Raw genomic sequence first — 27,306 nt, forward strand, 5'->3', positions numbered from 1 at the left:
TTAGGATTTTTTTTTAAAAAGAGATTTTACTTGAGTGAGGAAGGGAAGGAAAATTTTATTGGGAGTCCTAGTACAGTATTCCCCAAAGGTTAACTTGCAAGTTGAGTTGGTAGTAAGGAAGGCAAATGCAATATTAGCATTCATCTCAATGACCCCATCTAATAGATAATAGTGCTGAGTTTGAGAGTGTTGTCATGCAGTCTTTCACCGGAGACAAACACAGACTAGTTATCTATTTCTGCACTACATTTCTACTCATTGTTAGGTTACCTCCATATTCTTGAGATCTCATTTTTGTTAAAACTCACACAGAAAGCCCTATTGAATGGTTTCTGGAAGCTACATAAATAACATCTCCTGATAATTTCATTTCTAACTCGTTAGATGCCACACCAAAATCTGTCAGTAAAAGTTAATACCCCACGGATTATTACTGTACATCTCAATGCCTGGTCTGTATTGGGTGGCTGCTCGCCACCACGGTCTCAAAGTTATTTTCACCTTTTTTTGGTCAACCGTAGCAAGGACAGAGATGAAAAATCATTTAGAAAGTAGTTAATTTCTGTTAAGTAAACAATTTTTTTACAGCACAGAAATAAAGATGCATTTACTTGCTAGAGGACTATAGGCTGACCTTTTTGTACTGCAAGCTGATAATTGCTGTTTTAAGACAGATCAAACTTAAGGCCAGGAGTTTATTGAAATTAGTAATACAGCTTACTGTTATCCATTTTCAGCTATAAGCAGTTAAGAAGTAGTTTTATAAAATCTTTCTTCAACCCCACTATTTGAAAACAGCAGACCGGTTAATAAATGGTATTACTTAAAGACTTTTTTTGAACACTGTCAACAAAGTGTATTTGAAACTGCAGATAGATCACAATCAACAGTCAGGCTGCAAACATGTGAATTATGAATGTTTATTTTTGCATGAATTTCAAGTACACATTGTAGGAACAACGATTTCTTCAGTTTATGAAGTTATGAAATTCGACACTTCCAAATAAATATGTGACTCGCTCAGAATTAAATCCAAAACTAAACCTTAAAAAAGTGCAAGTTAATTTTTGAAAAAAGAGGCGTCACATCACTGGTCAAAGTTTACAGAATTAAAACTGTGCAAATTAACCCACCTTTCATTAAGAAAGTAAAATTCAGATTTAATGAAATTCCATACCAGCAGAATATTTCCCATCACCAAGAGTTGGTGCTAGTAGTGATGCAGCAATTAAAAACATTCATACAAATGGAATCTGCTTGGAACACTTTGACAAATTTAACAATATTAAATATACCATTTACATGCAAGATAGCAAATTACCAGGAAACATGTTGCTTGAAGGAATAAATGTATTCTAAAATACACTGACTCTGTGGAGTACTCCTGGTGAATGCTATTACTGGGGAACTGGAAGAATAAATACTTAATAAAACTTGTGGCACTCTTGCACTTGAGGTCTGTTGCCAGTATCTGCAAATGCTTTTCTGAACTTAGATTCCATTCACTATTTTCCAACTGTAGTTATCCTGCAGACATTAGTGGTGTAACAATGATAGTTTTCCGATGCACAAAGACAATGCCCAAATTAAGAGTTGGGAAGATGGCGATTAAACTATTAATTTCTAAAGTTATTTATTTTAATACTCTGGGTTGAAAATAATCATTTTCTCCACTATTTTTCATTCTCAGCTTAAACTCCACAGTTCGATTTTTTTTTAAACCAGAGCCATCCTCAGCACTCCATGGCAAACATGGATGCCAAATGCTGTTTGGAAATTGGCCTAGTTTTTAAGTAAGTAATTCACTACATAGCCTTCCAGAAGTAAATGCACCTTTTATTGGCATGGATACTGTAGCCAAGTGGCTACTACTGCACTATAATTTCAATGTTTTGAAGAGTTATATTACAGATTCATCACATGAATTGCCTTTAAGAATCAGAACTCAGACCATCCAGGGAGTACATGCTGCATCTGCTCCAAGTACAAATATATCCTATGATCATCCAATCCAGCCACAGTTTTAAACTAGTGACACTCCTTGCTCTGTAATTCAAGTTCTGCTCCAGCATAATGCCATGGAAAATAGCAAAAAAATAGTGCTTATTTTCTTGTAATGACAAAGTTCTGAACAACATGTCACAAAACATCATATTTTGCAGTGATCAATCCTTTTCGTTTTACATTTGACGAATAGGATATCCAACTCTCATTTAAATAAAGAGGCCTATTTGCTGATCTAACCACTGTGCTTTATACAATTAGAAAAATAAAATTGTATATTATTCATTGCTGGGCAAGTTAATAATTTTGGTCCAAGATTAAAATGTGCTAAAAATCTCTAAGTACATAAAGATATTCTCAATTGGATACCCAATTAATGAAAATTTAAATAGCTCTGCTTTAATTTATTAATAATATCTATAAACATATATTATTCTTGGTCCTCATGTTTAACTCAAACTCACTCTCCATTCTACTCATTGTTCTAAAATAATGGTGGAATTGTTATTCTCTTCAAAAAGATGAAAGATCAATCCAAACACATATTCAAATCAAAAACTGATCTTCAATGCAGCAAAAATAAATCAGAGGGTTTGTAGAGGAGACGTGCAGAAAACTGAGATTCATCAGGCTTTAAAAGTCTTCACCGCTTTTGACAGATTGCTGTAAAACTCAGCCATACTAGATGGAAAGAAAGAGTCCACTACTGACTGTGGGAGATACCCACCCAGGTCAGTCTGAAAGAATGTAGTCAAATGGGTCTTTCGCGGCTCCCTAAAATTGAGACAAATACACAATAAGAAACAGGAGAAGGCAAATTAGTTCCCTGTGCTTGCTGTGACACTCATTATCACAGCTGATCTTTTACCTCAGGCCCACTTTACTGCATTAATCCCATATCCCTTGATTATCCAGAAATCTATACATACATCTTGAATACATTCAGCAAATAAGGCTCTACAGCACTCTGATACAAAATTCAAGAGTCTCCCTACTCCAGGTGAAGATATTTCTTCTCAAATCCCTTAAATGGATCCCTTACTTTGAGACAGAGACTCGTATTTCTAGCCATTCCAGACAAGGAAAACACAACCCTGCGATCTGCCTTGACGGTATGCAAATATATTGGTATATTTCAAAAAGATTTATCCTTTCTGCTGATGGTAATGGATATGGGCCCAATTTGTTTAATTGCTTCTCATGTGGCAATTCCCTCCAAACTAGGAATTAATCTGGTGAAGCTTTATTGCACTAATTTTATGGGAAGTACATCCCACCATCTTCGGTAGGGAAACCAGAACAGTACACATTATTTCAGGAACAGTCACCAAGGCCCTATATTAATTACAGTAAAATGTCTTGTAGTCAGACCCTCCAGTCCAGCGGTCCCCAACCACCAGGCCCCGGACCGGTACCGGGCCACAAGGAAACAATATGATTTGGCGATATGAGTCAGTGGAGCTTGAAGGCACGCGAAGTCATTACACACGCATCATCCACGTCAGCGCGGGAAGGAGATCAACTCCTCGAGCTTGCAAATGACGGCAGGCTAAAAAGTATGTTTGACATAACATCTCTGCCAGCATTCTGGATCAAAGGCAAGGCTAAATATCCTGAGATAGCCACAAAAGCACTGAAAACGTTGCTTCCATTTCCAATATATCTCTGCAATGAATGCAACGAAAACTAAATTGTGGAATAGACTGGACATAAGGAACCCCCTTCGAGTATCGCTGTCTCCCATCACCCCTCGATAGGATGGTGTTGTTGCAGGGAAACAAGTATTCAGTCCAGGGCTCCCACTGATTCAGCGATATTGGTGCATTGCAATGATTTTATATGTTCATACGAGGAAAATGGATGCGGTGTGTGTTTAATATCCAAACGTTACTTAAAATGTTATGATGCTATTGACTTACATAACCATATAACAATTACAGCACGGAAACAGGCCATCTCTGTCCTTCCAGTCCGTGCCGAACACTACTCTCGCCTCGTCTCACTGACCTGCAGTCAGCCCATAACCCTCCATTCCTTTCCTGTCTCCATATAACTGTCCACTTTAACTTTAAGTGATAATATCGAACCTGCCTCTACCACTATAGCAATTGACTTATTGCTATATTCAAGCGAGGAAAATATGTGCTGTGTATTTAATATTAAATTCGTTAGATAAACCCTTTTAGAAACGAAATTGAGTGTATTAGCCACTTATCACCTATATTCCGGTCGTGATTAACACCCCCCCACCGAACAGAATCGCCAAAAACAATTTTTTCCTGAAATTTTTTCCCCTATGGGCATACTTAGCAAATCTATAGAACAGCAATTGTAAACAGGATTAATGAACCACAAAGTGTGCAAATGCAAGTATAAATAAATAGCAATAAATAACGAGTGTTTTAACAAGTTAAAAGAGTCCTTAAAGTGAGACCTTTGTTTGTGGGAAATAGAATGAGTGTAGTTATCCCCTTTTGTTCAAGAACCTGATGACTGAGGGATAGTAGCTGGCGGTGCAGGTCCTGAGTCTCTTATATCTTCTATCTGATGGCAGCAGCGAGAAAAGAGCATGGTCTGGGTAGTGAGGATCTTTGATGTTGGATGCTGCACTGGGCCAAATCCATTACCTTTTGTAGGAGTTTTGGACTCTTGCTCTTGGATAATGCAAATCTCATTCATCATTAAACCAGTTGGTTCAAATTTATAATTGTACCAGAATAATGCTGGACACATCTCTATGACAACAAGGCTTAGGCTACTAAAGCGTTACATCTGGTCAATCTTGCTGTATGCTTCCAAAACATGGACTATAACACCAGAACTCCAAAGAAACTTGAAAGCAACAGAAATGTGGTTTCTTAGGAGAATGCTGAAAATATCATATAGAGATAGGGTAACTAATGAGACAGTACTCCAACGTGCCCATACAAAAAGATATTTAATGAGAACATTAAATGAGGGGAAACTTAAATTCCTGGGCCATGTCATCAGAAAGGGAGAAATAAAATGCCTTACATTACAAGGCCATATGCCTGGGAAACGTGGAAGAGGAAGGCAAAGAAGAAAATATATGGACACTGTGAAAGAACTAACAGATCTGAGTGTGCGAGATATCATTGATGCTGCGAGGGATCGTCTGATGTGGGAAAGCCATGATCACCCAAGCGTGTAACGTGCAAGGCACATGAAGAAGAAGAATAATGTTGTATTTATAATCCTAAAGTTTAAGGTCACCCATCACAGAAACTGGATTAATCTATCCTCAATAAAATGAAAAATATACAATATTGTTGATTGAGAAACTTGTTTGAAGGAAAAAAGGAACAATTTTCAATGAAAAAAAGGATCTAGAAAAATTAAAAAGGAGTCTTACCCAGGAATGGGAGCACAGAAACATCCACAGGGGTGATTGAATCCCCTCACATAATGAGGTTTAGGAGGACAGCCAGGGTGCTCCACATTAGTAGCTGTGAAGAAAAACGGACGTTTGTCACTTCAAACTGTAGTGGCACAAAACACTGAAACCACACAAGTTTGTTTGATCCTAGGGCCTTGCACTGTGGTTCGGTACTGTATGAACCAAGTTAATTTACAAATTCAAATATGTATTCATTCACAGTTGATGGTTATCAGCCAGATCCATTACCCATTTGTACTTGTTATTCAAGTGAGTGGCTGAGTCATTTTAGTGTGAACACACTACCATGAGTTTGTGGGCACTTCTTTCAATCTCATTAAATATTCATAACACTTGAGTAACAGGAACTGAAGATGTATTTTCTCAAACCTCCACACTGGAACATTTGTTTTGATCCCATTTCTACATTTCAGTTAAGCAGGCTGTGTGTTAGTTACCATTTGAGGATATCGTTCCATCTTCATATTGCTTGATTAAAATGACATCCACAAAGTCTCTTGGGGAGATAATGCCCAAAGCTGCTGATGGTGTAACAGTCCTGCACACAGATTTGGTCTGGAGGGATACAGGGCAAACAGTCAGGAATTCATTCATCATGCACTTCTGTTCAGTGGTTACAACATGACATTTTTCCACATATATTCAGCCAAATTCTCAAATAGACCATTTTCCTTAAATATTTGGCTTTACTTGCAGTTTTTTTTTAAAATAGCACATTTTTTTCCCAAAATACTGCCACTTTCAAAACATTTTCTTGAATAAAAAATGCTTAATATTTATAAGCAGACATCACATAATATTAACTAATTATACTATGTCATTAGGTTCAGTTGCTAACTTGGCAATTATTGGGCACTTTTAGATCATTGCCAGTATTTAAAAACAACCAAAATTAATCAGAAGGGAATTGTTCCTTGTCAATTAGAGGCTACAGAACAACTCAAATTTAAAAATAGTGATCCGCATCAGAGACAAAGTAAGAATCCTTTGCATGATGATGCATGTCAAACGATAGTAAGAAAGCAGAATCAGAGAAAAGAACATGAAGACACTACTAAACGTGGACATCCAAAGCTTGTAGATAGCAATGCAATAAGCAAAAAGGGCGGCAGACAAGGAGGACAGATAAACTGCAGACGTATGGTCTGGAAGGATGCTGAAGGTAGTGAAGGCGGCTCAGAATTTGAAGGTAGTTATCAACTGAAGTGAGAACAATTCTTAAAAGAAAACCCACAAACAGTATTCTGTGGATTAAGGGCATACATTACAAAGTACTAATAAACAGGAACGCAAAACATTGGCTATTATGCAGTCTGATACCTAACTTAGGTACATTAAAATGGGAAGGCCTTTACAGTAATTAAGAGCTCACAGTAGGTTTTAGCTGTGTCTTCCAATGTCCCAGGAACAGGTAAACAAAAAAATGTAAAGGCTTTTAAAACTAATTGGATGAGAAAAACCATGGTCAGGGAATACAACATTACCACATAGTTCAGGCTCTTCAGCCCACAATGTTATGTTGACCTTTTAACCTGCTCTAAAATTAATCTAACCCTTCCCTTCTACATAGCCCTCCATTTTTGTATCATCCATGTGCCTATTGAAGAGTTCCTTACATATCTGCCTGGACCATCACCCTGGCAGGGCATTCCATGCAGCCACTGCTCTCTATGTAGGGAACTTAACCCTGACAACCCACCCCACCATACTTTCCTCCGATCACCTCAGAACTATAGAACATAATACAGCACAGGAACAGACCCTTTGGCCCCCAGTGTTGTGCTGAACCCATTTAATTAGCAATCAAATGGCTAACTAAACTAATTTCTTCTGCCTACACAATGGCCAATATCCTTCCATTTTCCTCACATTCATGTGCCTATCTAAATATCTCTTGAAAGTACCTAATGTTTTTGTCACTACCAACCCCTCAGGCACATTCCAGGCACCCATCACTCTCTATGTAAAAAAAACCTCATCCCTCACATTTTCTTTGAAATTACCCTTTTCACCTTAAATGCATGCCCTCTGTATTAAACATTTCAACCCTGGGAAAAAGTCTGTCTACTCTACCTTTGACTCCCATAATCTTATAAACCTCTATCAGATCTCTCCTTAGCCTCCGCCGCTGCAGAGAAAACAACCCGATTTTGTCCAGCCTCTCATGATAGCACATGCCCTCTAAACTAGGCAACTCCTGGTAAACTTCTGCACCCTCTCCAAAGCCTCAACATCCTTCCTATAATGGGTTGACCAGAACTGTATGCAGCCTAACTAGTTTTATAAAGCTGCAACTTAACTTCTTGACTCCTGAAGTCATTGCTCAACTAAAAAGGCAAGCATGCCATTTGCCTTCTTAAACACTCTATCAACTTGTGCAGCCGCTTTCAGGGAGCTATGAATTTGGACCTTGGACCCCAGATCTCTCTGTTCATCAACACTATTAAGGGTCTTGCCCTTAAATGTGAACTGTCTCTTTGCATTTGACCTACCAAGCTGCAACACTTCACAATTGCCTAGGTTAAACTCCATCTGCCATTTCTCTGCCCATATCTACATCAGATCTATATCCCATTGTATTCTTTGCCAGTCCTCTAAACTATCCATAACATCACCAATCTTCATATCACCTGTAAGCTTACTAATCCAACAATCTACATTTTTGTCCTGTTCAATTACAGTACTGTGCAAGTGCAAAAGGCCTAGCCACGTCAGAATTTTTTTACTATAAATTTTGTTTCAGAAGTTTATTTTTTAGTCTTCTGCATTAGAGCATCAGTGGATGGAAAAGAGCAAATTTTAGATTCCCTAATGTTCATTTTCCAAAAAAATCAAATGTTACAGAGAATTGTTTGTATTTCATTAAAGAAAGTAACATATTAAGTAACAGAACACTTTCCAAATAAAAACTTGATTACTTAGAAGGTATCTAGCCCAGTGCATGAGTAAACAAAGATAACAAATAGGTGCTAATGATCAATGACATAATGAGTTGGACGAACTAAACTGATTAACTGAAATGGGTGTAGAAGGAATCAAACTGGGCAAACTAAAAGGTGAGGGTGTGGCAGATGTGACAGTTTAACCTTCAATTCTTACACCATGACAAGAGTGAGCATGTGCAAGATAAAAGGAAAGCCTTGTATGTGTGGAATTTGCACGTTGTCCCTGTGGCTGTATTGGCTTCCTCCAGGTGCTCTTGTTTCCCCTCACATCTCAAAGATGGCACTGATTCAAATGATTCAATGATGATGATTCAAAAACCTTTATTGTCATTCTAACCGTACATCAGCTCTGCAGGCAGAATGAGGCAGGCATTTCCCAGGAGCAGTGCAATCATAACATAACAAACGCAACACTAAATAATAAACATAACAATAAATAGTAAAACACAACAGCCACATGTCAGTTAAAATCAAGTTATAAGTGTCCAGTGCAAGTTAAAACTGTCCAAAGCAGAGTCAGGTGGAGCAGCTATTTAGTAGTCTGACTGCCTGTGGGAGGAAGCTGTTTAGTAGCCTTGTGGTTTTAGTTTTGATGCTCCTGTAACGTTTGCCTGATGGCAGAAGAACAAACAGTTCATGGAGAGGGTGTGAGGGATCTTTAATGATGTACCGTGTCTTCTGGAGGCATTGACTCTGAAAGAGGTCTTGGACAGAAGGTAGGGAGACCCCAATAACCTTCTCTGCTCCCCTAACCACCCTCTGCAAGGCTTTTTTGTCGACAGCACTGCAACTGGAGTACCAGGTTGTGATGCAAAAGGTCAGCACACTCTCAACTACGACTCTGTAGAATGTAGTTAAGATGTTAGTGGGGAGTGATGCTTGTTTAAGCTTCCTCAAAGTGCAATCTCTGCTGGGCCCGTCTCACAGTCCCAGTGATGTTCCTGGACCAGGTGAGATTGTCCGAGATCTGCACCCCAAGGAACTTGATGTTTTCCACTCTCTCCACCGTGGAGCCGCTGATGCTGAGGGGTGTGTGCTCAGGCTGAGACCGTCTGAAATCGACGATCATTTCCTTGGTTTTGGTGACATTAACAGACATCCCACCTCTCCCGGAAGTTCCGGGAGTCTCCGGCAAATTAATAGTGGCTCCCTGATGCCCGCAAATTATATACAATGTCCCGGAAATTGATTTTTTTGAGAGTGAGCGTGAGAGAGCGAGACAGCAAGCGAGCGAAAGAGCAAGAAAGCAAGCGTGAGTGAGAGCAACCACGAGAGAGCAAGAGAGGGCGCGTGAGAGGGAGAGCGAGAGAGTGAGCGCGAGTGAGAGCGACCACGAGCGAGAGACAGCGTGTGCATGATAGAGAGCGAGAGAGAGTTCCAAAAAAAGAGAGAGTGGCAGAGTGTTCCAAAAAAAAATAAAACGTACGTCACCCCAGACTACACCAAAGTGTACCCCTGCCAAATAGGGATGAAAAATAATGACAGTGTTGCTCGCTACACTGTTTGCAACAGTGACTTTTCTATTGCCCATGGTGGGTTAAAATGTAAAAGGCATGTTGAGGTGAGTTTAACAGGTGCCATTTGTTCATTAGCATAACTAATGTTATTTAAACTAGCTGGCTAGCTACTAAGGAGCTACTCTATTGCAGACATCCCACCTCTCCCGGAAGTCTCCCGCAAATTGATGGTGCTACCTCCCTGAAATGAGTTTTTGCAGGGTGGGATGTCTGCATTAAGCATCAAGTTGTTATCCCTGCACCAGCTCTCTAGGTGGTTGACCTCCTCCCTGTACATTGTTTCATCATTTTTGCTGATGAGCCCCACCACTGTGGTATCATCAGCAAATTCAATGATCAGGTTCTCCTTGAATCTGGCTGCACAGTCATGTGTTAGCAGTGTAAACAGCAATGGGCTAAGCACACAGCCTTGTGGGAATCCAGTGCTCAGTGTGATGGAGTCAGAGATGTTCCTGCCAACATGGACTGACTGTGGTCTCTCTGTCAAGAAATCCGGAATCCAGAGACACATGGCAGTGTTAAGGCCAAGCAGCGACAGTTTCTCCACTAGTCTCTGCAGGATGATGGTATTGAACGCTGAACTGTAATCAATGTACAGGATTCTGGCATAAGTGTCTTTGTTGTCCAAGTGAGAGAGAACTGTGTGCAGTGTGGTGGATATTGTGTCCTCCGTAGAGCGATTTGGACGATAAGCAAACTGTAGAGGATTCAGTGATGAGGGGAGGCTGGCTGTAATATGAGGCTTGACAAGCCATTCAAAACATTTCATCACTATGGGGGTCAGGGCAATGGGACGGTAATCATTCAGACAGGCTACAACTGATTTCTTTGCTACAGGGATGATTGTGGAGGTTTTGGAGCATCTGGGGACAATGGCTTAACTAAGGGAGATGTTGAAAATGTCTGTCAGGACATCTGCTAATACATCAGCACATTCCTTGAGCACGCATCCAGGGATGTTGTCAGGACCTCCCGCTTTTCGTGGGTTGACCCTGGCAAGGGTCCTCCGTGTTTGCTCTGGATCAATGATCGGAGCTGGCTGGTCAGATGGTAAAAAGGGACTGGCTCTTACCCTTGCTGTAGTGTTTGATGCTTCGAAGCGTGCAAAGAAATTGTTAAGCCTGCCTGGAAGAGAGGTGTCGCTGTCATCAGTTTTCTGCCTGATCTTGTAGTCTGTCAGAGCTTTAATTCCCTGCCACATCCGTCTGGTGTCACCTGTGTCACAGAAGTGTCCGTGTATTTTGCCCGCGTAGTCCCTTTTCGCTTTCCTGATCCCTAGTGAAAGCGCAGACCTGGACGAGCGAAGCACATTCCTGTCCCCCGATCTGTAGGCTGTGTCACTGTAATTTGCATCTAGTGCAAGGGTTCCATTAAGCAAGGGGTCTGTGAGCCCCAAGTTGGAAACCCCTGCTCCGGTGTGTGAGTAGTTGAATCTAGATGAAGTTGATGAAAATCACAGGGAGGAAAAGTTAAGTAAAAAAAAAAAAAAAGAGCTCAACGTGGGATTGATAGTTGCACAGACTTGGTGCGCTGAAGGATCCATTTCTGTGCTGTATCTCTTTCCAAGATTTCTTCAGTGACAGGGTGGCACCATCTTGAGATAGCACAGACTTCAAATTTCAGATGTAGTAAACCTAGACACATGGCTGTCATAAACTTATATCATGGTACAACACTTCATAGGTTTCAAAGTAAATTTATTATCAAAGTACAAATATGCCACCCTGAGACTGATTTTCTTATGGGCATATTCAATACCATCTAAGTGTGCAATTATTGCCAAACAACTACCTAGGCTGACTAAACCACAAATTCTTCTTGCAAATTAAATCAATTATGGCCAATTAACTTACATTATCAATAGTCTCAATCAGCTCAAACAGTTTCACATTTTTGTCCCACTTCACCCTTAGTCCATCAGGCACTGGTTTCAGACATTCCCAAACTTCATGTGGTGCAGCATTAATTGTCCCTTCACCTTTGTACCTGAGTCAAAGACCACAACAACAAAAGGAAAAGGTAATTATAATAACTGTGGGCTATTTTTAAGAACATTGAAAATAAGTAGAATTTCAAATTGATGAAATGTTTTAGTGCAGAAAATAAAGATGATTTTTGCAGTTAAGGATAAAGTCTATTTCTGATCCAGAGTTCTACTCTGCCTGACCTGTGCTACCACATATTTTTAGTTCTAGGATTTATGATGGTCAAATATGAAAATAATAATGGGTTGTAACTGCATGCTGCTTTACACAGCAGTGAATATGGAGACAACAGTTTCTCCAGGGCACCCAACACATCCAGTTTAAAATACTCATCTATTGCATATAGATCCCTACAAAATGACAATCTCAGTCTCTCCATTGGACTCCTACTTCATCACTGGCAATTGTGCTTCCAGCCACCAAGATTCCAACACCCAAAGATTTCATTCTTATTTTCCTCAGTCTCTCTATCCCCCTCTTCCATTAATGTCAATGAAAGGTACAAAATTGTTACCTCTGTCCTGAGTGGCTCATCAAATGGTTCAGCCATCAAGGACAAGAATGAGAAGAACGGTTATGATTCATAGTACACAAGGCATAAAGGGCTGAATGGCCTAAGCATGCTTTCTATTACTCCATGTTCTCATAGTACCCTCCTTAAAGCCCACCTTTTATGTCCCGCAAATTTTTCACAAACTCTTCTTTGGCTTAAAACCTTGTTTCTTTTTCCATGGTAAGAATCATGCAAATTAATATACTTAATTGGCAACCTCACTCCCAGCAGGTTTCTTTTCAGACTCTGACATTGGGACAGCCAGAACATTCATCTTACTCAATTCAAAAATTTGCATTAGATAAATACTTCAAAAATCACACGTGGGAACTAGCCAAATATATTGAAAAAATACATGGTAGGATACTAGTCTTTATATATAGGCTACGGGTTGAGAAAACATCAAGGGACAGGTGTGATATGTAGAGTACTGTTGAAAACTCAGAATATGCTTCCTGATCAACTCAATACATCATGTAAACAGGACAAGTTCTTCTCCTGAACCTCAACTCCATTTCCCTTAACAATTTGCTCTCTAGAAAACTGTGATTGAGGTGACTCAGTCCTTTCCCTGATGTGAAATGCTGCTTTGTGGCTTTTTAAAGAATAAATTCATGGGATATAGACAGCACTGGCAAAGCTGGCAGTGTCCACCCCAGATTAACCCTCCAGCCTGTATCTGAAGATAATTAAGGAATCAAATACACAGGTGGAACAACACACATGGAATGCTGGAGGAACTCAGCAGACCAGGCAGCATCTGTGGATAGGAATAACAGTCAACGTTTTGGGCAGATACCCATCATTGAGAACTCACCTAGGTGGGTTTGGTTCAAATAATCTAGATCTGTTCAGGATGCCATGATTCCTCTGCTGAAGGACATCAGTGAACTATGTGGGTTTTGTTTTAAAATGACAAGCCAGAAGTTCAGTTCCCATTGCAGATATCAGCTTTTTCCACCCCATCAATTCCAGATTTAAGTATTCCATGTCAAGATTCTGACCAAGAGTCAAAGCCTCTGGAAATCCAATATCCCGTGACCTTGGTAAACTTAGCACAACAGGAGTTTCTGTACATATCTAATACCCTTCTGACTTCTGAATGCAGAAAGAATTACGCTGCACTAATTAATTCTATGCTTAACATTCACATATGATCTGCAACTATATCAGCTGATATTGTAGGAAGACAAGGCACAATTCATATAAGCAGAACTACTCTCAGAGGACAACTTCTTTAAACATACGTATCTCCATACTCACAAGTTTCCAGAATATTCTGATGATGGCCTCCAGGATACACAAACATCACCCTACCAAAGAGAAACAAATTTCAAAAATTGTATTTTGTACAGAAAATATCAAAACACAAGTAAACATATGTATTCTTTTTAATCACGGCACTGAGAAGAAATAAAATGTTATTTTAGGCTCAAAATAACGAGGCTAAATAATGGAAGTGATTTATCCCATTAACACAAAATCTGCCATCACATTGGTGCTTTCTCATTTGCTTTTGGAAAGATTTTCAAATTTGCTGTAGGTTCAGGACAGCAGCAGTCATTGATTTGATGTGACAAGTGCTAGAAATGGATATGGGTAAATTCTACACCTATTTTCAAAAGAGTAGCTAAATTTTGACTAGAGAAGTCCAAATTAAAAACCAATCATTTAACTTCTAACTTCCTATTTTTTTGTTTCTCTTTTGTTCTGCTCAAAAAAAAGTTCAAAGCATCAAACTGACTGTTTGAATCTTTAAGACAACTAGTTTTGTTACTCTGATTTAAAACGTAAGTAATAGCAAAGGAACTTCTTTTTGTCCCAAAGGAAGCCCAAATATATCCAAAGCAACAAATCAGAAAGGTATGCATAACCTTCATTCACATTTCAGGAAGCCCTTAAACGTCTGACCAAGCTCTCTCCTGAAAGCCTCAGCCTTGTGTCAAATTTTGTATGTTAAATGTTGTAGCAAATTGGAGGAGAAGATGGCGATACGATGCAGCGCGCAGTGGCCACTCCGGTGAATGACATCTGTAATCTGTCAAGTAGGGTGCCGTGCACAATCCTGATTTGACGGAGACAGACATGAGAGTATGGAGGAACATCTGAGAAACTTCTGAAATTCCTTCTTCGCTGCCGCTGCTACTGTGTGATCCAGAATCTCCGGAGAAGGCCCTGAGTCCTCGGCTATGCTTGTTGCTTGGCAGCCGGGGCGGGGGTCGAAGCGCTCGGCAGAGATGGTGCTCAGTGCCAGAGGGCTGGCCGGAGGCTCGAAGTTTTCGGACGGACTCAGAGTCGGCTGTGGTCGGGTGCTTCCAATGCATCGGCAGTTGTCGGCGCTTGGGGGTTCATGGCAGGGAGAGTTTCTCCCTTCTACTGTCTGCTATCGGGGCTATCGGGACTCAATCAGAACTTTGAGACTTTTTTTTACCGTGGCCATGGTCTGCTCTTTATCAAATTATGGTATTGCTTTGCACAGCTGTAACTATATGTTATAATTATGTGGTCTTGTCAGTGTTAGTCTTTGGTTTGTCCTGTTTTTTTTATGATATCACTCTGGAGGAACATTGTATCATTTCTTAATGCATGCATTTCTAAATGACAATAAACGAGGACTGAGTGTCCTCATAATCTAATCTAAAAAAAATTGAATTAGGACATGTAACTAATACAGCTTTCTAAAGGAGTTTTTGGGCTACATTAGGAATAAGTAGTTAATGGATAAAGGTTCAGCACACCTGGTATTTATTTAGAGTGAACACAAGTTATAAAAACAAACTAAAGAATGCGCAACGAAGAACAAAAGAAACAGCAGCAGGAATGGGCCACTCAGTCCTTCCGACTTGTTCTACAATTCAACAAGAATTACTTTCCCTATTTTTTTCCACTAATCCCTAATACCCATGAATCTATCAGCCAGAGACGCCCAGGGAAAAAATCTCCAGGTGGAAAGATTTTCTTCTTAGTTCCATCCAAATTAGTTCATCCATTTACTTGGAAAATGACCTCAAGCTCCAGACTCCTAGTATGTAAAAAAAAACAGAGTACTTGACAGAAAATGGTTCAATCTAGTCATCATTTCTCATTGTTTTAAACTCTGGACAACAGGGGCCCAACCTAACTTACTAAATTTCTCCTCGCCTGACACATTCATTATCCTAGTAACCATTCTGGTCAATCTTTATTGCACTACCCTGATTGTAAATATACCCTCCTTTGGGTAAGGCAATCAGTACTCCAGGAATAATCTCACAAAGTAGACATATCGACTCTTATATTCAAATTCTCCTACAATGAAGTCCAAGGTGCCATTTTCTTTTCAAACTGCTCTATGTTTGATTTTAATGACTGAGCCAAGTGTCCCTCTGGACATCAACATTTCCTCATCTTCTACCATTTAAAAAGAAAAACTCACTTTTTTTGCATCATCATTACTCCAATTTACATTTAGTTTCATATTCTCAGTTAACCTTCCTTCAGCCAAATCACTGATACAAAGTGAATGACTGGAGCCCAAGCACCAATTCCTAGGTGCTTCAACCTGGCATGATTCATTCATTCCTAATCATTGAATGAATGAGTTTCTTGATATCACTTCCTTTACTTCAGATTCCACCATTTTTACAACTATTGCCAATAGCTGGTAATTCTGTTTTCTCTCTCCTTTTCAGAGATAATGGGGTCAAATTTGCATCCCTCTGACTTTTTCCATATGGAGACAATTTTATAACCATATAACCATTTTGGAAGATCATAGCAACAGTGGAAGTTCTGGTTATAGCCAGCTGAACCAAAGCATGTTGATGCATGTCAACAGGTCCTACCTAGAATTTTCAGGTTCATTAGAGAGTAATTTTGTTTCACTAACACTTGTTTTACCTCATCATTTGCACTTGGATTCTTGGTTCTCCAATACTGATCTGTTTTCTTTTTGAAATACAAATTTCTCTGCAATTTCCTCCAACCCTCCCATTGTAAATTCAGCCATCTTCTGTAAGGGACCCATATTAGTCTTTTCCCTTTTACTTATCATTGGAAGCACCTACAGTCTTTATGTTTGTCTGATATGTTCTCATTTTCTTTTTTCCATTTATCAATGTTTTACTCAACCCCTGCTGAATTCAGTTATATTCCCATCCCTCAGGCTTACTGCTTTTTCTGACAGTTTGATAACTTTTTCTCTTAGATTTAATACTACCCTTAAAATTTTCCCCTAATCCATGAATGGACCACTTTCTCTCTTGTACCTTAAATACTATTTTTGTAAGCTATGTATTATTTCATGTTGAAATGTAAATGCTGACTGTCTTACATTTCAATGTGGTTTCCAATTGTGCTGTAGCTAACCTACCCTTCACGTTTTACCCAAATTAAATTGAAAACTCTGGTTTCAAAGTAAAGCAATGTAAAATTCTGTCATATTATGGTGACCCTTTCATTGAGACTCCTTTACAACATTACAAATTAATCCCTTCTTTTTCTACAGTCTAACTTGTTCCCTTGTTGGTTCTTCAACATACTGATCTAGAAATCTATCTTGTATACATTTTGGAAATTCAACCTCTATATTGGACAACACACACAAAATGTTGGAGGAACTCATTTCTGTAACAGCAATTAGATCATAGTTGTTAATGACTATTTCTGTGATAACTCTGCCACCTTGTTGCAGAGAAAGTAATGGTTACAGATGTCAGAATTATTCAATTGATGAATTGCTCAAGAGGCTGGGTGTTAAAAAAAGCTCATCCTATATTTGAAGAGTCACATAGACCTGGCACAATTGATATTGGTTTTGTGGTACTTCGAACAGATAACAGAAATATGGATTGTTGAATGTAATCTTAATACATGAAGAAAATCTTTTAATTATTTCTTACTTTTTATTTAATAATTTTCCAAAGGAAAAAACACTATAGATTTCACATGAAAATGCAACCATGCACACCGTAATCAGTGGCAGTTTAAAATCTGATTCTGCTCTATAGTATCATTTCCAAATGGATCACACAATGACTAGAATGATAGGAATTCTGTCGAGCCCTCAATCTCAATGCAGACTGATGTCAAGTGTCACACCAATGTATTCCTCCAAATTGTTCACTACAGTACTGGACTTTACCATCAACAGGGTTACTGATGGAGTGCAGCCAATTTATGGGACAGATAAGAATATCCAACTTTAGTGATTCCCTCCAATACCTAGCCCACCTTCCAACTTTAGTCATTGAGCTGCACTTTGCTGATGACACTTGCTTATTTGGAGGCTAAGCTCCAAGTCATCAACAACCTGTCTTCTGAAGAAAATAGGAGAACAGACTTTATGTTGAACATTTGCAAATCAACAAACACTGTGCAGCAGCATCATCAGAGGATAAAGAGGTGGAAATTGTTGACAACTTCCCATATTTCAGGAAACACTTCTCAATGAAAGCAGACATTACTCTTCACCTTCAGTGTGCCAGCAAACTTTAGCTGTCTAAGGAAGAGTATTATAAGATTAGAGTTCAAACCTGGCACAGAGCTCATGAGCTACCAAGCAGTAGTGCTAGCCATCTTACTTCACTCCCCATTCCTTCTCTACGCTTCCAAGGGACTGTACTGGAAAATGCTCCAAATCCACCAGTAAGATAAGCAAGCTAGGGGAATCTCCCAGCAAGTAAGCTAGAGGAATCTCCTCTTGTATTCTGCTGTCTTTGATGTTGGTGCCCAACACCAGACTACTGAAATAGGCACCATATTTCGAGCTGACGTGGCAAGAGATGATCAGCTGGATAGAGAAAACAATTCAAAGTTGTTTTCAAACTCTTTGTGAGAAAAGGTAACATTTTCATTGCTGGAATCTCTAGCCCATGACTGCAGCATCCAGGATGGCAATGAGAACCTCAAGTCCCCTCACCGGGAGCTTTCACTGCTGCTCATAGCAGCATAGTGGGCAAGCACATTTTACCTCATCTCTGGGGCCGTGTATGGGTCACATATTCGCTCAACAGGCATATCTAAGGTCCAGACCGGAGTGAAGGCTAGTCAGTCTGGATCCTGAGGGACTGCCTAAGTAGCAGTAGTGACATATCACATCAGGGCAAAGGTTAGAGAGAGAGAGAGAGAGAGAGATAAAGTGAAAAAGAAACTCTGGACGAGAGAGAGACTCAAACAGGCAAAACTATGTGATACTAAAATTACATTATACAGACACAATCTATTTCTTATTTTGGGTTATTTTCTTTCCTCCACAACATCCAATATTACAATAAACAAGGCAGGATTCACCATCTACAACTTCACAAAAGATGCAGTCAAAACCACTGCTGCTTAAGTGAAACACTTCGTCAAAAGGAAGAGCTTTCTCTCAACAAGGTGACCGGTATTTGTACTTGAAAAGGACGCATCCATTCAAACAACGACATTAGGGCACTTAAACACATTTTCTGATTTAAACAAAATGTTAGAATCTCAATAGTTTCTATTTTGATTTCCAATACTACAAACTAGGCTTCAAAACAAAATCAATTACCCAGGAGCATCATTTGAAAAGCTACAATCGCAAAACCAAGCAGTTTCTGACGTTTAAGTCCAGCAGAAGCACTGGCTCTCTCCCGTCCCCTCACTACTCACCGTCCTCTTGCAAAACCTCCAGCCGCTGTCATCCCTGCTGTAACCCAGCAGCTTCTCAGCCACCGAGTCCGCCACCGTTCTGTAATTCATACTGCATCGACGCCTGAGAGGAGGTGGGGGTGGGGATGGGGGGGGGGTAGGGGTTAAGCCGGTTCACCTGGCCCAGAGCCGAGCCTTGCCCCACAGACCGTCGAAAGCCTCGCCGCCCGATGACCGGCGTCTGCCGCGCTTTCCCATCCCCGCACTGCCGGCACCGGCCGGCACCGCGCTGCACTCTGGGAGTTGAAGTTCTCTGTTCGCTTCCGTCAGCGCCTTCCTGTGAGAGCTCAAAGCAGAAGGACTACAACTCCCGGCAGGTAGCGCGGCAGAACGCACGCCTCCTCCCCGGGATCGGGAAACGAGGCGGTCGGTGATCGGGCGTTGAGGTGCGAGAGCGAGTGGCACACGGTTTCGCAATGAAGCTGCAGGATGTGAGCGATGCAGAGGCGTTCCCACCTGACGAGCGAATACCTACCCTTCTTTTGTCTCAGTCAGGGAATTCCTCCCCAGTTAAGCATGAATGCTTCCTTGTTGCTCAATCCCCGAGCCAGCAACGATGGTGCCACTTATTCTCAGCCAGTTAGCTGCCTCGCATGAAAGTGTCAACACTCTCCTGATTGTCATATTTTTTTTGTTATTCATAGTCATAGTCATAGAAAGGAATATTCTTTTGGTGGTGCGGTTACTTAGAGCTGGTTGATTCATTTTGCGCCAAAAATACGCCATCAATAATGCTTCATACAGTTGAAGAATGATTAAAGGACTTCCAGTTTTCTGAGAGTTAATACGCGCACGTACCCTAACAGCGGCTAAAAGGTGACCGAACAGAGAAATGTCTGCAATTTTTGGCTTGTTGGTGCACTCTCCCGTGTCATTGCGTTTTCAGTTTCAATTCCTGGTACGGAGGCAGGCACAACTGCATAATCTAAATCAACGTTCTCAGTACAATAGCGAGGGAATGCTGCATAGCCATGGATTCTGTTCTTCAGAATAGATGAACAAAGACCGTGCCCGGTCTGTTTTAAAACATAACAAAGAAGAACTGATGTTTTCCTTGTGTGATGGATGATATCTTTTCACTTAGGCAACGTTTAAAAAACTTGTCTTTTTGCACTTGGCTTTGTGGAAACTCGCTTTGTGCCAATTGACTGCCAAGTTTCCATGGGATGACAGTGACCTTAAATCAGGTATAATTAAGTATTTCAACTGCACCTTTGTTCCATAAGCAAAAAAGGATTTAACAGCATTCAACGTCTTACAGAACCATCAAAAAAGATTGAAACACCTCCAGTTTAAATTCCATTCGGAATATTCTGGAGGATCAAGAACCAAGAACTGAAGGCTCTTTCCTCCTAAAATGTGGAGGCTAAGGGAACACCTAATAGAGGACTTTAACCTCATTAAATCTGGCAAGGGAAATACAGGAAAGGATCCAAGATTCGGTCAGTGCCTGGAGAGTATAATTTCCTTTTCTGTCTGCCTATCACCCCTCCTTTAATGGATCCAGGAATGACTTGCCAGCTTTTGGTCCAACCCCTCCCTTCACCTCCATATACTGTTAGCTGCCCTCTATGTTTCAGTCCAGATGAAGGGTCTTGACTTGAAGTTGGCAGTCCATTTTCCTCCACAGATGCCACCTAGCCCGTTGACTTACTCCAACACTTTGTGATGCTTGGGAATCCCTAGCTCAAGACAACTGAAAGTGAAGAAACAGCATGCTGAGTGGAAATGAGTACATCCGTCAGGAGCACACTGCTTACCCGCTGCCCTGTCAGATACCTCCTGTCCCATCAGTGGAAGAGTGTGTGATTCCCACATTGTTTTATCAGCCAAGTGACAGCTCCCACAACTTAGATGGAAGCATGTTATCCTAATCTGAAAAATGCGTTTATCCCTTTGAAAAGCAACACCTTTCAATCTCACATCATTTATAAATAATCTACTTTTCTATTTTTTTAACAAAGTGGATACCTCGCATTTTTTTTCCACATACTTTTCTATCTGCCATGTCTTCACCCATTCACTTAGCTAGTTCATCTGTCCTGATGCCTTTCTGCATCTTTCTTACAATTTGCACTATGACCATGCTCTGCATCACTGGCAGACTTGGGTAGACCACATTAAGTTCTGTCATCCAAATCATTGGTACAGATTGTGAATGGCTGGCGCCACTATCCCTGAATTGCTCCTCTTGCAACAACCTTCAAACTTCCAAATGACCATTTAATCTTATTCAGTTATCTCTCCATAACAAATCCTCAATCCATGCCAGTATGTTGGCCCCAATTCCACATGGTCTAAGTTTAATAACCCTTGAGCAGCACTATATCAGGTGCTTTAGACGTACAAATATCTTACATATTCTGGTTTCTCTTATTTATTCCAGTAGTTCAATAGTTCTGTTTAATATCAGAGAATGTTTACAATATACAACCTGAAATTCTTGCTCTTTGCAGACATCCATGAAAACAGAAGGGTACCCCAAAGAATGAGTGGCAGTAAAATCATTACAACCCCAAAGATCCCCTACTCCCCCCTCCCACGCACAAGCAGCGGCAAAGTGCCTCCCCTCCCCTCCCCCACCCATCAGCAAGAACCATTAGCACCCACCACCCAACAAGCAAGCAATAGCAAAGCACCCAAAAAAGACCATGATCTGCAGTACACCAAAAACTAGTCGTTCACCTGACAATTCGACATGCCACTATTGACTAACCCCTACTGACATCAATGGATTTGGGGTTGAGAGGGTAAACAGCTTCAAGTTCCTCAGCATCCACATCATCGAGGACCTCACGTGGTCTGTACACACCAGCTGTGTGGTCAAAAAGGCACAACAGTGCCTCTTTCACCTCAGACAGTTGAGGAACTTTGGTATGGGACCCCAAATCCTAAGAAGTTTCTACAGGGGCGCAATTGAGAACATCCTGACTGGCTGCATCACTGCCTGGTATGGGAACTGTACTTCCCTCAATCGCAGGATTCTGCAGAGAGTGGTGCGGACAGCCCAGCACATCTGTAGATGTGAACTTCCCGTGATTCAGGACATTTACAAAGACAGGTGTGTAAAAAGGGCCCATAGGATCATTGGGGATCCAAACTATCCCAACCACAATCTTTTCCAGCTGCTACCATCTGGGAAGCGGTACCACAGCATAAAAGCCAGGACCAACAGGCTCTGGAACAGCTTCTTCCTCCAGGTCATCAGACTGATGAACTCACGCTGATTTGAGTGTACTCTGTATTACATTGACTGTTCTATTTATTATAAATTATGATAAATTACTATGATTGTACATGGCACATTTAGATGGAGACGTAACATAAAGATTTTTACTCCTCATGTATGTGAAGGATGTAAGAAAAAAAGTCAATTCAGTTCAATTCACTTTAAAAAGAGGCAGAGACATGTCACACAGCGAGGGGGGAGACTAACAAGACAACAAAAAAACAACTTGCTGTTTGCGATATTAAAGTCTGCCATGTTACTTTTTTCCCCCTGAATTTTCTGAGTCGAGAATCAGCAGCAAACTCTCCCCACCATCAAGAGAGAGAGAGAGGGAGGGAGCAGCCGATCCACTGTTCGTGACATTCCATTTTCTCCCGCAACACTTCACTCAGCAACCCCAGCATAAAATTGGCCCACCCTCAGGGCCATAGAGCCTCAACACCCCGAGGGTGCATTTGTCTTCTAGGCCATGTTCTCGGGATATCGAGAAAAGGCCGGTTGGTGAGTCCCGGGAGCGAGAACCTTCGCTGCAAAGGACCACAGTTTGAGTGCAGTTGTAGGTCAAGGACTTCGGCAGAACCCCGTCCACCTTGAACAGGATAAAAAAAAGACACAAAAGGGGAAGGTAGAAATTAAGTTGTTTCTGCAGATGAGTTCAAAGAAGCTGCACTCTAGCTACTTAGGTATAGCTATGAAAAACTTTAACAAATTTTTCTTCCCATTATTCTGTGCTGACTTTTCCCAATCCTCACAATTTAAATGCCCTGTTACCACTTCATAAATATGGATTATTTATTTATTTTCAATTTTTTGAGATAGACTGCGGAGTAGGCCCCTCTGGCCCTTTGAGCCATGCCACCCAGCAAACCTCTGATTTAACCCTAGGGTAATCACGGAACAATTTACCATGACTAATTAACCTACCAACCAGTATGCCTTTGGACAGGGGGAGGAAACCAGAGCACCCAGAGGAAACTCATGAGGTCACATTTGCTCTCTCCCAATCTGTTGTAACCATTCTGGAAAATATGAAATTTTAGAAGATGACAAACAGTACATCCATTGTCTCCATAGCAACCTCTCTTAGACCTTTGGGACACGGGTCATAATCTTCCAGTTGCATTTCTCCCTTTTCTTTTGTGAATATTAACTTCCTCCAGCTCCTTTTTCAGTCTGGTACTGTTCATTAATTTTTTTTTAATCTGGGGAAAACATTGTTTAATTTCTCTGTCAATTCCTTATTTACCAGCAAAATTTCTGAGACCTTGATCTGAAGTGGATCCACATTAACATAAACAGTAAATACTTGTTTAGCACCCATAATTGCAGTACTTGTGCATCCAGAATTCTCAAGCAACACAATCAAATTTAGTCTATAACTCAAATTTAAAATATTAGTTTAAGTAGTACCCTAGTGGAGCTAGTCTATTGCCTTCAATATTGTTTTTTTTGAAAATAAGCTCATTGAGTGATTATGCAAAATTAGTGTGAAAAGACTTTTTTGTTTATTTATGTTTTCATATAAGGACAATATATTTGTAGGCTGATAATATTTGGTATTTCATGTGAATACAGTCTTTACTTTAATACTGTTTACCCTTAAAATGTAGAGTTGTATGTGAAACATTATTATTTAAAAGGGTAAGTAGATGGCATTTAGTTTGACAATTTATTTAAACATTTACACACATCTATATGAAACGCTGTCATAGAAAAGCAGCATACATCATCAAAGATCCTCACCTCCCAGGCCACGTTCTTTTCTTGCAGCTGCTGCCTCGTTAATTGTCAGTAAGTGTATTTAAGACAAGGTTGGATAGATTTTTGCATAGTAGGGGAATTAAGGGTTATGGGGAAAAGGCAGGTAAGTGGAGATGGGTCCATGGCCAGATCAGCCATGATCCTATTGAATGGCTGAGCAGGTTCGATGGGCCAGATGGCCTACCCCTGCTCCTGTTTCTTATGTTCTTATGTTCTGGGTAGAAGGTACAAGTGCCTCGGGACTCAAGGAGCCAGGTTCGAGAACTGTTACTACCCTACCCTTCAACCATAAGGCTCTTGAACAAAATGGGATAACTATACTCATTTAAGGACTCTTACACCTTGTTATCATGCTTGTTATTTATTGCTATTTATTTATTATCTGCATTTGCAGAGTTCGTTTACAGTGCCCGATGTTTACATTTACTATTCTATAGATTTGCTAAGCATACCTGCAGAAAAAGAACCTGGGTGGTGAATACGGTGATATGTATGTACAGTACTCCGATAATAAATTTTGCTTTGAACTTTGATGTAATACAGATGGGCAACATGTTAATTTTTAGCAGTTCTCATAGAACCACCACTCCTCGTTCCTCCTGGTTTTCGGTAACAGAGAGTACACTGTACTAATGTTTTCCCTTTCCATACCTACACTAAATTATTCTCTTTCCTCATGAGTGCCTTGGTCCTCCTTCACTGAATTCTGAAATTTTGTCCACCTCTATGTTTCTGATGTATTTGCAACATTGTGAGGTAAAAATCTTGTGTCATAGAGCAATAGACAGGATCTTCAGATCAGCTCATCCATGCCAATCTAGATGCTCATCTGAGCTAATTTTATTTGCCCCAGTTTGCCACCTAGCCCTCTAAAGCCTTTTTATCCATCTACTTGTTCAAATACTTTTTAAATGATGTTATCGTATCTGCTTCTGTCAGGAGGCCTGCGGGCATCTCCTGCATGCCTTAGAGCGTTGGGCTTCTGGGTTTCTCGAGCACCTGTGTTTATTAATTGTTGTCTTAAGGAGAGTCGTTAAGCCCTTGTGTTCTCTGTTTAACCTTGTCTTTTATTGTGACTGGCACAGAGTTTCCCGCACTTGCTTAGCACTCAGTGGAGTCCTTTTGTGGAGAATGATTCGTCTTGCGCTGTCACTCGGTTTTGCCTCCGGTGCTCTGGTGGTATTTCGATGTCTAACCTCTTGCTTCCATCTTTACGCGGGAGTCTGTCATTTCTCTGCATCTGGGTTGAGTCATTGCCAGCTGCTCACCATGACGAAGTTTGCCAATCCTCCACACCTGGGTTCAGGTGTTGCCAGCAGGCACCGTGACACCATCGACCACTTCCTCTAGCAGCTCGTTCTACTTACCCACCACCCTCTGCATGAAGAAGTTGCTCTTGTGAAATGTGTTGTTTGCGTGAATGACCAATAGTCTGAGAATTGTGCTGCAGACAGGCCCCAAATGTCGCCACACTTCTGATGCCGACATAGCATGACCAGAACTGACTAACGTCCCTTTTGAATTTTACCCCTCTTGACTTAAACATATGCCCTCTAGTGTTTGATTCATTTTCCATGGGGAAAAATACCTATCTATTCCCCTCATGATTTCTCTGTAAAATAACTCCTCAGAACCAATTTCCCTCGGGATCAATAAAGTATGACTATGACTATGACTATGAGAATCCTGCGCTCCAACGAATGAAGGCCTAGACTGCCCACAGCCCGCCCTCTCCCTATAACTCAGGCCCTTGAGCGACATGTATAAAATGCTAGAGGAACTCAGCAGGTCAGGCAGCATCTGTGGAAATGAATAAACAGTCAATGTTTCAAGCCATTAAGGCACCCGTTAGTTTTGTGAGACCATGGATTTGCGCCTGGAAAGTCTTCACTCTCTGGGGCGCAGGCCTGGACAAGGTTGTATGGAAGACAAGCAGTTGCCCACGCTGCAAGTCTCCCCTCTCCATGACACCAATGTTGTCCAAGGGAAGGGCATTAGGACCCCTACAGCTTGGCACCGGTGTTGTCGTAGAGCCATGTGTGATTAAGTGTCTTGCTCAAGGACACAACACGTTCCCTCGGCTGGGGCTCGAACTCACGACCTTCAGGTCGCTAGTCCAATGCCTTGACCACTTGGCCACGTGCCCACTTTCAAGCCAAGACCCTTCTTAAGGACCGGAAAGGAAGGGGGAAGATGCCAGAATAAAAAGATGGGGGGAAGGGATTGGGGACCAGCTAGAAGAAGGTCGATGAGTGGGAGAGGTAAAGGGAAGGAGAGGAAGGAATCTGATAGCAGAGGAGAGTGGACCATGGGAGAAAGGGAAGAAAGAGGGGCACCTGGGGAAGATGGTTGGCAGGTGAGGAGAAGAGGCAGTGGGGAACAGAAGAGAAAAGGGGGAGGGGAATTTCATTTTAGTAGAAGGAGAAATTGATGTTCATGCCATTAGCCCAGACAGAAGAGGAGGTGTTTCTCCTCCACCCGGAGAGGGGCCCCTGCGTGGCAAAAAGGGAAGCCATGGACTGAATTGTCAGAACGGGAATGGGGATAGGAATTAAAATAGTTGGCCACCAGGAATTTCCACTTTATGCAGATGGAGCAGAGGTGCTCAACAAAGCAGAACCGCACCCCCCCCCCCCCCCCACAATTTATGTCAGGCCTCTCCAATGTAGAGTAGGCAGCAGCATTGGGAGCACTGGATGCAACAGACAACCCCATCAGATTTGCAGGTGAGGTGTTACCTCACCTAGAAGGACAATTAGGGGCCCTGAATAGAGGTAAGGGAGGAGGTAAATGGGCAAGTGTAGCGTATCTGTTGCTAGCAGAGATATGTGCCAAATGGGAGATTAGAGGGGAGGAACAAAGGGATACAGGGACCATGGAGGGAACAATCCCTGTGGAAAATGGAGAGAGTGCTGGCATCATTCTGGTAATTCTCTTTCTCAGCTGAATGACATAATACATAATTACGGTGCATAATACATAATGAAGCTGTGGCCTCACCAACTTCTTGTAGACCACACCATAACAGCCCTACACCTATACTCTTTGTTCTGGCTAATGAAGCCAGAGTGCCAGATGCCTTCTTCACCTCCCTGTTTACTTGTGAAGTCACTTTCAAAGAACTCTGTCCTTGTACTCCTACAGTAGGTCCTTCTGTTCTACAACACTCTCCAGGACCCCACCGTTCATTGTGAACTTTGGGTTTCCTGCCATTCTGGTAAAGCTCAACATAAACTTGAG

At 41.1% G+C, this 27,306-nt stretch overlaps 1 protein-coding gene across 1 annotated transcript; it reads right to left on the reverse strand.

Annotated features, from left to right (window-relative positions):
• Positions 1-917: 917 nt before the first annotated feature.
• On the reverse strand, positions 918-19,459 carry stard5 (StAR related lipid transfer domain containing 5). Its single transcript, XM_063065828.1, has 6 exons — positions 19,038-19,459; positions 13,686-13,735; positions 11,738-11,870; positions 5,860-5,977; positions 5,378-5,471; positions 918-2,778 (listed from the first exon to the last, which is right to left on the reverse strand). The coding sequence occupies exons 1-6, from the start codon at positions 19,125-19,127 to the stop codon at positions 2,631-2,633; spliced, it is 633 nt and encodes a 210-aa protein (XP_062921898.1). The 5' UTR covers positions 19,128-19,459; the 3' UTR covers positions 918-2,630.
• Positions 19,460-27,306: the final 7,847 nt, after the last annotated feature.

Source organism: Mobula hypostoma, chromosome 13 (genome assembly GCF_963921235.1).
Source record: "Mobula hypostoma chromosome 13, sMobHyp1.1, whole genome shotgun sequence".
Lineage (NCBI taxonomy): Eukaryota > Metazoa > Chordata > Chondrichthyes > Myliobatiformes > Myliobatidae > Mobula > Mobula hypostoma.